The sequence below is a fragment of the Phaethon lepturus genome, unplaced genomic scaffold (assembly GCF_000687285.1).
Source record: "Phaethon lepturus isolate BGI_N335 unplaced genomic scaffold, ASM68728v1 scaffold54517, whole genome shotgun sequence".
NCBI lineage: Eukaryota > Metazoa > Chordata > Aves > Phaethontiformes > Phaethontidae > Phaethon > Phaethon lepturus.
The window spans coordinates 1-11036 of NW_010553672.1; the positions used below are offsets into that span (position 1 = coordinate 1).

An 11036-nucleotide genomic window follows, 5' to 3' on the forward strand; every position below is an offset into this window, starting at 1 on the left:
CGCCCCGCCGTGGAAGTGGACCAGGCCGGGACGGCAGTCTACCGGGCGCCGGCAAGGGCTGAGGTGCGCGCCTCGGCCCCGACTCTGCAGGCTGGTAGTGCTGGGCATCCCTCGGCCCAGGTGTTTGAGTTTGCAGTTCTCCTAGCGCGTTGCTCGTGTGAGGGCTGTTCGGTGCAACAAGAGGGGACTTGCTCCCTTGTCTCCTGTTTGATGCTACTGCATGGTTAGCGATACTCTGTAGGTACTTAATGAGTTAATGCTAAATTAATGCTCAGTGAGCAGCGCATATCTTAAAAGGCTAAAATTAAAGGAACGTTTGATACCATTTTCAGTCTTTATGGCTCTATAATGGCTACTTTCAACTTCATTTTCCATTTAATTATTTTCAAAAGGTTCTATGTGTAGAATTAAGTGATTTTCAGACCTCTTTGCAGTTCATATGAACACTATAGGGAAAAAAAAAGTCAAAATCAACTCTGTTGTAGAAAATAAGCCATTTAAAGTATGTATCTTGTTCGCCTGTTTTGTAGTGATACTTTTGAGCAATTTGCATATTGCTGTTACACGTGCAAAATGTGTTTTGACTAGAGTCTTACATGTTTTGACTATAATCTTACATGTTATCTTAAGTTATTATTTCTGTAGGAAATGTACTTGAACGTCTTTTTGCTTTTCAAGTCCCGGGTAGACGATGTAAGGCAGTATGCACATGCTCAGATAGAGCTTTTATACAGATTCTCTAGTGTATAAGAAGCTGAGATTGCTAATGGGTTGCTGGATGCAGAAATAGCATAATGGGAGGATACCAAAGCTCTTATAAGAGGATTTCTTCTGGAACTATCTGGTAAAATGAAGAGTAAGAAAAAATACAAGTTAGTGAAATGTGTGTGGGGAGGTGAAAAACACAGCTTCATAAGGGAGAGTTTCATCTCTAAGAAAAAAGCTGGATTGTCTTTTGAAACAGTGTTGAAGGGATAAAATATCAGCATAGCTCTGTGATCATAAGCTCCCTTGAATATAACTCATTTGGAAATACCAAAGACTATAATATGAATGTTTAGAGACTTGCTGTCTGGGAAGGACACAGTTCTGTTAGAACACTTTAAAATCCGCTTGCTGGAAGTAATCAGGATATAGTTATTTTTGAGCTGTGCTTTAGTAGGGTGCATTGGTGTATGCCTGGTGTCCTTGTCTGAGAATATTAGTCACAATATTCCATCTGTGGCAGTGAATTTACTTCAGAGGTAATCAGAGACTCCTACAGCAAAGATGGTTGAAGATAGGTTTTGTGAAAGTTTGAAATGAAATAAATCTGAATAGTTATTTGTATTATGTAAAGATGGATACTGCCTGTTCTTGTTTTACAGTGGGAGGTAGGGAAAAACTTCTTTTGCTATAGTTTCAGTAGAATTATATAACATGATGATGAGGAAGGAGCTTACTGAATTGGACTGTAAACGCAGATGGCCTCTAATCTTGTCAAGATGAAGTCACTATGTTGGTGGCGTAGGTCAGGACAGAGTGCCAGGTGAAATGTTGGGTCTTGCACATCTACAAAGTTGAACAGTTTATCTGTAACTGAAGAAAGTTCTTGTAAAACATAGGTGTTTTCTAAAATAAGCTAAACTGGATGCTTGTGCTTCTACATGAAAACAAAGAAAATGTGCAAGGGCATCGTGTTCTTATTTTCTAAATAAATCTGACAGTTTACCTGGTGAAAGTTGCACTGAAGGTGTGGTTTTACAGTTGATCTGACTGGGTTTCGCTCCTCCTGATGACATGGCTTTTATTTGCCTTCCTTGAGCCTACAGATAGTTCTTACATAGTCATAAGGTTAGGCAGATCAGGGAGCTTATCCAGTTGAGAAGTTATCTGTTTTGTTTTTGGGGTTTTTTTTTGTATTTTTGGTTTTGTTAGGTGGATAGCTAGTTTATAGATGGTACCCTCTGATTGCATGGCCTAGTGGACGCTTCTCATGCGTGGACAAAGAAGGGAATATGAATGAATGTGCAAGGACAAGTTCCCAAAGTAGCAGGCACTTAATTATATCTGTGTTACAATTCTGATTGTGAGATGCAGAATCTGAATTACTCTTAACTGTGTAAGCATGACTTAGGTTGGTACACTGACAAGTGGAGATGTGGTTACGGTATAATGAGCATACTTGGTAGATCCCATTTCCTTAGTGGTATAGTAATAGGCTGTGTTTGCATAAAAGTACTGCTTTGTGCAAGTACAGCTACTGAAAGGCTGTACTGTGTGATTTTGATTGAATACTATACCTAAACAAGATAGCTGTACTAATACAGCTTTTAAACTTAGTTCAGGATTTTTTTTTTCCCCTCCCTGGAACTGATTATAAAAAACACACCCTTCTTTGACACTTCTTAATCTTGAGTTTTAGGTGACTTCTTCACCTGCACTGTGTTAAATCATGGTGTGAAAATCAATAGTAGATAAGTTGCAGTAAAATGTTGAGCAATAAATGGTCCTTTTAAATTTTTTTTCAGTTAAAGATACAGCTAGGATCATGTCTTACCATAGCAGTTAAAACTAACTGGAAAAAGGAATTCTTTGCAAGACTGTGTTTCTTTACATCTGTAACGGAACTTTATAGCTGTTATAAAGAAAAAGTTTGTAGCTTTGTGCAGTGGAACGGTGCCAGCAGCACTTACGCTACACAGGTTTTACTGCAGCCTGAGAGTATATACCATTATGTGTTCTTCACTTTTTTTGAAGAGGCTAATCTAATTTTACTGCTATAAATGAATACTTTGTTTCTGATCTTTCAGCAAGTTTATTACTAATGTCAAAACTAGAAGTGAAAGTGAAAACTTTTAGCGTATAGATTGCTTTATACTGCATAGAATGACACTATTAGAGAGCAGCAAAGCTCTAGGAAATCCAAGTTACTTTGTTTTTGCTAGAAACTAGTGGCATAGCATTCACTGCTTAAAAAAATTAACCTGTAGTAAAGAAAATTAAAATCCTTTTATTTATCTATTTTCCATGTATTGTATCAAGTATCCCCTTCAGTGCTCTGTTGTCAACATCTTAGTATTGAAATAAATGTGAGAGTTTGACTTACTAAATCTCCGAAGTCACTTATTGTATTGAATAGACATCACCCTGGACCTGGAAGTGCAGGCTTTATGAATTACAAAGCGTTCTTTCCAAGCACTGTATAGTGTATTTCAAAGTGAGGAATATTGAGAGCCCCCCCACCCCCCGCCAAAAAAAGTTTACTTTCTTTGTTGTCATCTCAGATTATGAATCTTTAAAATACTCTACATAAACTGATTTTAACACAGCAGATTTCTTTCAACTGTTTCTTTTAGATTCTTTTTATTGGTTGCTTGTCATGGCAACAGGAGGTGGTCCCTTTGAAGAAGGCATGAACGATCAGGACTTGCCTAGCTGGAGCAATGAGAGCCTTGATGACCGGCTGAACAACACGGTATAATTCATTTTATCTTTCAGTTGCCATTTTATGCTGTACACTAAAATTACCAGGTAGATTCTGTTAGTGGCAGGTAACAATGCAAAACCCTAAGCCTTGTCAGTACAGGTTTACAGGTAAGTATGTGTGAAACCAACAAAAATAATTGAGGTAGATATAAGCAAGCAATGAGTGTAATTCAGAGGTCACCAGGTCTGTAGACTTATAAATAAATAAATGGGAAATGTTTTGGGTAAATAAAGTGGCTAGACACAAAAGCATTGTAGGTGTCATGACAGAGAAAATTCTAATTTTAAAAGTTCTGAACTGCTGAACAGTCTTCATCAAGGAAGAAAAATACAATTTTAGCTTCATTTGAAATGAATTTAATGCACTGTAGAATGAAATGGGTTTTTAAAATTTCCTGATAAGATATTTTAAATTTATGCAGTGGAGAAAATTATATTTTGTAATGTGATGTGTGCTCTAGAAAACTTAGAGCATATTTTTATATCGCTTTTTATTTTTACTTTTAAAATGGAAGTAAACTCACTGAATTAAAACATTTACTTTTTATCTATGTGGATAACAAAGACAACCTTTTTCCTTCTTTCTTCCCTTTAAGGACTGGGGAGGTCAACAGAAGAAAGCAAACAAATCTTCAGAAAAAAACAAGAAAAAGCTTGGTGGGGAAGCTGAAACGAGGCTTACTAATGCCATATCGCCAGAGTCCTCACCTGGAATGGGACGACGGAAGACCAGAACTCCTCATAGTTTTCCTCATGCTCGATACATGACCCAGATGTCTGTTCCAGAGCAGGCTGAGCTAGAAAGGCTTAAACAAAGAATAAATTTCAGTGATCTGGATCAGGTTTGTGTGAATACTAGCTCCCACTATAAATGTGAATACAAAATTTATTCATCTCTTTCTTAGTAATTTGACAGATGAATAAGCTTTCATAAGTGATTAAGATTTAAACAAGCTTACAGGTGCTATGGGAGCCAATTCAAAAATCTGGTTCTGAAATTGAAAAAATTATGGAAAGTTCAGGACCACGGCTTTCCTATTCTTGAGAGTATGCTAGCTGTCTTCACTTTCTGCCTCTCAATCATTAACAAATTCCTGTGTCCGTAAATCAGTATTTCTTACTCATCATACTTGTCTGCCACTTGAAAATATGCTACCTTATTTTGAAAGTCTGTTCTTGAAGTGCCAGTTTGTGGTTCTGAACATTGTTATCCTTGTACATTAAGCAGAACAGTGGCATTAAAAACTGTTCCTCGGTAGAGCATGGAGGAATGTATGGCATGACTTCTTGAGCCGTAACTGCTTCCTTGGGAGTGTGGCACATTCATCTTTCCTTTGTCCAAAACAATGAAAACCGTATGAGGGATTAATTCTTTGGTAACAAGGCATAAATTTGTGCTAACAATTTCAGAATAGAGGCTTGTTAATCTTTGCCAAAGTTTTTTAACTTGTTTGGGTTGTGAAGGTTCTTTCAAATGTGATTCATAGCTTTGACTTAGAATATAAAGACTGGACATAACTTCCTCCCTAAATGTACGTTACAGCTATTCAGCAGGTTGTAAAGAAAAAAGATGAGGTATTGTATTCTGCAAGTGATTATGTTGCTCTATTATTATTCTCTCAAATGTACCTAGAGAAGTAGAATGCCTTTCACTATAGTAAAGGTGGAGGCCACAGCAATGATGAGGAGCTTAGCTCTGAGGAGCTGCAGAACCCTTTTGCTTCTCAGCTGTCCTGGGAGGGTGGACTTGCTTTCCAAAAATTGTATGGCAAAATTTACTGGCACTGTCTTTAGCTAGCTTTTGGCTAGTCAGTGACTAATAACGTAACTTTGAAATCAGTCTAATAATACTGCAGAACTGGTAATCCTAGCAATGAAACTAATCAATGTTGAGAATATATTGGAGGAAAAAAATAAAGCAATTGTTCTTTCTTTGTTTGTTTATAGAGAAGCATTGGAAGTGATTCTCAAGGCAGGGCAACGGCTGCTAACAACAAACGTCAACTTAATGAAAACAAAAAACCATTCAACTTTCTGTCACTGCAGATAAACACTAATAAAAGCAAAGATCCTGCCTCAGGTTCCCAAAAAAAGGAAAGTGGTGTATCAGTACAATGTAAAGAGTTGTTTGGAGCTGCTCTAAGCAAGGATTTCTTGCAAAATTGTCAAGTCTCTGCTCAAGAAGATGGAAGGGGAGAACCAGCTTTGGATAGTAGTCAGGTATTTACATAGCCTATAAAGTCTACAGAATATTGACTCTTAGAAAGGTTTTAATTACCTTGTTACTTTTCAGTGCATCTTTCTAAATTTCCGAAAAGTATAACTGTTAAGTCTTTATTTGAAATACTTATATTCCCACTATTCTAAAAGGTAACTTGAGGAAAATATGAAACCAAACTTAATCATGTATTGTTCTTTAGAAATCTGCTTATTACTAACAGAAGCAGTTTAGTATTTTCATAAGTTAATGAGCTCAATTTTGGTTTAGCCTATGTTGACAAGAAGCCCTGTGCTTCAGCCTCACAACTGCATGCATGCATAAATCTGTCCTTAAAAGCTGTTGACTTTTAACCACTTGCAAAAGTGTGCTTATAGGATTGAGAGTACTAGTATGTCACCCCTTTAATTACTACTTTGCTGGTTTTATCACCATGTCTTGTGCGTTACATATGTTAAAGCTGTAGCTGAATGCATTCAGTAACTTCAGTGTCTTTACAGATTGTGAGCAGACTAGTTCAAATTCGCGACTATATTGCTAAGGCCAGCTCCATGCGGGATGATCTTGTAGAGAAAAATGAAAGATCGGCCAATGTTGAGCGTTTATCACACCTTATAGATCACCTTAAAGAGCAGGAGAAATCCTATCTGAAATTTTTGCAAAAGATGCTTGTAAGTTTGAGAACATAATACATTTATTTCTGCACTGTAAGCTTTTTTAGGAGTTGACCGTTGATGATTTGATGGTGCTACTGAGTGTGTTGGTTTTGCTATGTAGTACCTTCCATAATTCATTTTTACTGCCCCCTTATATAGCTTTTGATTTATGCCAATGAAATATTTCAGGCTAGAGAAAATGAGGATGATGATATTCGGACTGTAGATTCAGCTGTGGGATCTGGTTCTGTAGGTGAGAGCACATCGCTAAACATTGATGTGCAGTCTGAGGCTTCAGATACCACGGTAAGCTGCCTTTTAGTAATTAAGGTCCTAAAAATGAAGACTTTGTTTTCGTTTGTCATGATTGTTATGATAGTGTCATAATCTGCAGTTCAATTTAAAAACAAAGTAAATCCCCAAACACTGTTCAGGAGGTGTCCATGCATGTGTGGATATTTTTTATTTTCTTTTTTTAACACGGGAGAAAAAAATTAATGATTGTGTCACAACAACAATATGTCTTGATTAGTTTTTTAAAAAATCTTTAGTCTTTCTTCAAAGTAGAATGAGGGGTTAAATGTTTACTTTAGCAGAGTATGCACTGGATCGAGGTAGGAAGGAATAGTTTTCTATATAATTTTTCATTTATAAGTTTGTTTCTGTTAGTGGTAAAAACTTGCTGGTGTTGGGTGAGGAGAGGGTTAGAAATGAGTCATTAGTGCACCATTGCCCAAGCATCTTTCTAGAGATTTGATAGAAGTATTGACCTAATGCAGAAGTTTCTCGCCTTTTTTGGAGATGAGCACCTTTTAGAAAACGTGCTCTGAATTTAATTCTGAGATACACAGACAATCTTAACTTTCTATCTATACAAAGCTTTTATATTAACATGGTAAACAATTCTTGTATTAGATAGAAAAGCATTTTAATAACAACTTCTGTTTTACATCTTCCAGTACTACTATACTGAGGAAAAGTACTAGAGAGCTGGTACTTTTTTGGCCAGTTAGTACACTGCATGTCCTACAGATGAGGAGAATTTATGTGCTTGGAAGTAAAACAGCAGTTAAAACATTAAGAAGTTTTGTAATTATTTTTATCTAAGAACTTTTTCTATCCCCATAAAGAAATAAAATGATAGACATGGAAGATGTACTTTTAACTTTAAAAAAAATAAATTGAAAGATGCAGAAAAAGACCAGTACAGTTTTTAAGACGTATGCCTGTAAACTTGCAGGTTTTTTCATCTTTGCAAAATGGGTTTTAGTTTTATGTTGGGCCCTTCATTTTGCATCTAATTTCTCTTTACATGCAGCTTGAATATATTACATACAGAATGAATACTTGTAGTCTTATAAGGATGGTTACTATATGGAGCCTTATTGTTATGAAAATTCTAAGAATGACTAAAAATGTCTTTGCTTTTTGATAGATTTTATTTGGTATTAGTTTTCATGATTTGACAAGATAAAAGTAGGTAGCTTGAGTTTTATAACTTAAAAATGCATGCAAAGTTGGAACACGTGTTCAAAATCTAATATACTAAACTATTTAATGAAGGAGGTATCTTTTAGTTTGAGCGTTCGGCCCCGCATTGAGGACAAACTAGGGAATTCAGCTTCACAAGAACAGGTTACAGACATTGATGTTACAGCAAGCCCTAAAGGGAAAAGTGACAGAGCTGCTCTGAATGACAGGGAAATCTGGCCTTGTAGGATTAATAGCCAAGAACATGGATTGCCTTCAAAGGTACACTTCAAAATATTATTTTAGCCTCAAATAGGGTTTATACATGCTGATTTGTGGTTTTTTTCCCTCCTGTTAACTGCTTCAAATGTGTTTGCTACTTACAGTGAATGTTCCCCTTTGGCCTGCTTACCTGTATCCAGCTGTACTTTCATTTGAATCTTCTTTGCCTAGAGGGTTTTTTTTCTTCAGAGGTGTTTGACAACTCTCTTCTGAAGTGTCAACATTGACAAAGTAGTACATGTAACTCTGTATGGCAGGTGTTCTAAGTTTATGTAGATTATCCTTCCAGTTTTGCTGTTCTCTTTCTGGGAAAGCATATTGTAAATGTGACTTTCAGACACTTTTCATGTTTACACCAATAGTCTGCCAATGCAAATTTAAGCTAATACCATACAGACAAAATAAATCAGAGAATAGTAGCCTTAACGTGTTCCACAAATGTTGTTGTATAGCTGTCTATATAAATACTCCATTGGAAGGGGAAAGACTAAGGGGCTTGCAGTCTAAAACTTCTTTTTGTTATCTGTTACCAGCTTTTCTATGGCTTTGTCTCTTACTCCAATATTTAAAAAAAAGGAAAAAAGTCTGATTATTTTTTTCCATAAAATAAAAGGCTTAAATATTTTGTCTATTATTATTATTATTATTATTATTTAGACTTACTAGTCTAAATTTAGAACTAAGCTTGAAAAATTTATGTGATTTTAATAAACTCAGGCAAATCTGGTATTTTATCTAAAGCTTTGATTATTTAATAGGTGAGCAAGACTGAGACACATCCCCCTTTTTCGCTTTCTTCCCCTTGTCCCTTCCTGTGTTGATTTCATTTTGCCTCTACTCTGTTTTTTATATATAAGATGAAAGTTTAATGGGAATGATCAATGCCAGTTGCAGTGCATGTTTTAGTGACACGTTGAGAAGTTTAGAATTTTGGATGTGTTCTCCTTTCTCTCCTGGTAAGTTGAGCATTCCCTGGTACCCAGACTAGTTAATAAGATGCCAGCTTCTATTCTGACATTGGTGCAGAATATTTGGACTAAGAATTTTGTACTTCAGGAACTCAGCACTATGAGGAGAGATGATGATGCTTTTAAGTTAGTAATGTTCTTTTTAAATACTTGTCGACTCCTAACAAAAAGGAGGGAATTTTTTCCATGGTTTCATCTGCATAACGTGATAATCCAACCTCAGATAGGATCAGAATCTTAACTATGGTTGTCTCATTAAAAAATTCAATTTGCTGATAGTCCTTGAACAAAAATTTTGAGGCAAATCTCCAGCTCTTCGTTAGGGTAGGATGAGAAAAATAATTTAGTTTTTAATATGTTTTAACTGCTTAACATGCTTTCATTCCTTCATATTTATCTCCATGTGTTTGAAAATATGGTATGGGAGGGTTCTGTGCATGTTTTTGTTTTGAAATTGGTTTACCTAAAATCTGGTCTATTCTAGTATCTAATGCCTAAACATAGCATACAAAACTAAACACATTATAGGTTAGAGAAGAATAACTGCCCTAAACGTTCTGCTGAAAATTTAGAGATTTTAGGCCAATAAATCAATCTAGATCTTGTATTATATGTAGCTCCATGATATTATGCCATATCTTGCTTAGCTTTACCAGTCTCACAGCTTAATGCCCTCTTTTATGATTCAAAAGACAGAGAGATGCTTGGGTTAGTCTCTGGGACATGTTAGGCCATCTGACTGGATTTCTAAAGAAAGCTTAACCCCCAGGAATAGTAAGCGTATCTTGGTGGTACAGGCTTCTCCCTATTGGGTGTCTAAAATTTTTACGCTAAAAAGGACTACTGGAAAGGTGAAGACATTTGAAGTCTGTTTGATTCTATTAAAGTTCTGCTTGTTTTGACACTTCTGTCACTAGTACTCAACAAATAAATTGTTGTGATTATGGTAATGTTCTTCCATATCTTGCAGGCCAGAGATCCTCAACAGGAAGCTAAAGAGGAGTTGGAGAACTTGAAGAAGCAGCATGATTTATTGAAAAGGATGCTGCAACAGCAGGAGCAATTGAAGGCTCTTCAAGGAAGACAGGCAGCTCTTCTTGCTTTGCAGCATAAAGCAGAGCAAGCAATTGCTGTTATGGATGATTCTGGTATGTGGAATGATGGTATCTTTGACAGCATGTTAGCATGCTGATTGAATGATTAAAGCTGGAATTGTGGCATGCACATTAAAAAGTTGTGTGGGTTTTTTTTTAATATGATGCACTTTTAAAAAGTTTTACTGCAAGACTTCTATTTCTGAAAAGAGCTGACAATGTAACGTTGTAAAATGATGTGTCAGTTAAAAAACGCACACTTCTGTGGTTTACTTGTCAAATCCTAAAAGGCGGTGTTTGTCTCCTAAAAATTGGTCTACCATGTCAGATTAGGAGTCTGCCTCTGATCTCCATCATTGTATCAGGCCTCCGAAGGAAAGAATCGGAGTGGGGATACACAGTGTTTTCTCCCTTTCTGCATTCTTATCGCTATAGGCAGTTGGTAGTTTTGAGGTTTTATTTGCTTTTTCATGGGATTTTTCTTTTTTTGGTGGCTGGTTGCTTGACAGTTTAGTAGCCATTGGTAGACTAATGGTTTATCCAGTAAAAGGAAGGAGGAAGTTGCTAAAGCGGTTATATAAAAGTAAATATGAAACTACAACTCTGAAATTCTATGGCATGTAAACTGGGGGCATGGTTGTGATAATAGAGCATTACCATTATGTTATAACTTTCAGTTTAAAAGCATTCTTCTGATTCATTTTCATATATTCTCAACTTTTCAAAAATTATCTCTGGACAGACACTTCTTTTTGATATCTGCTTAAAGGTCAGCAGAGTTGTTTTCTCAAGAGTTCAGTCATAAAACGGAGACAGTTGTCCTTGATTTGTGCACTGTTGATGTGTGAATGCATGGGTTCATGAAAGGCAGGTCCTGCTT

The 11036-nt window shown here is 36.2% G+C and overlaps 1 protein-coding gene across 1 annotated transcript; it reads left to right on the forward strand.

Annotated features, from left to right (window-relative positions):
- Nucleotides 1–3361: 3361 nt before the first annotated feature.
- Nucleotides 3362–10210, forward strand: LOC104624267 (pericentriolar material 1 protein-like; the record flags this gene model as incomplete). Its single annotated transcript, XM_010291594.1, has 6 exons — nt 3362–3457; nt 4065–4310; nt 5416–5688; nt 6187–6357; nt 6532–6648; nt 10033–10210. Coding segments are annotated over exons 1-6 (1081 nt in total), but the record flags the coding sequence as incomplete, so codon positions are not given.
- Nucleotides 10211–11036: the final 826 nt, after the last annotated feature.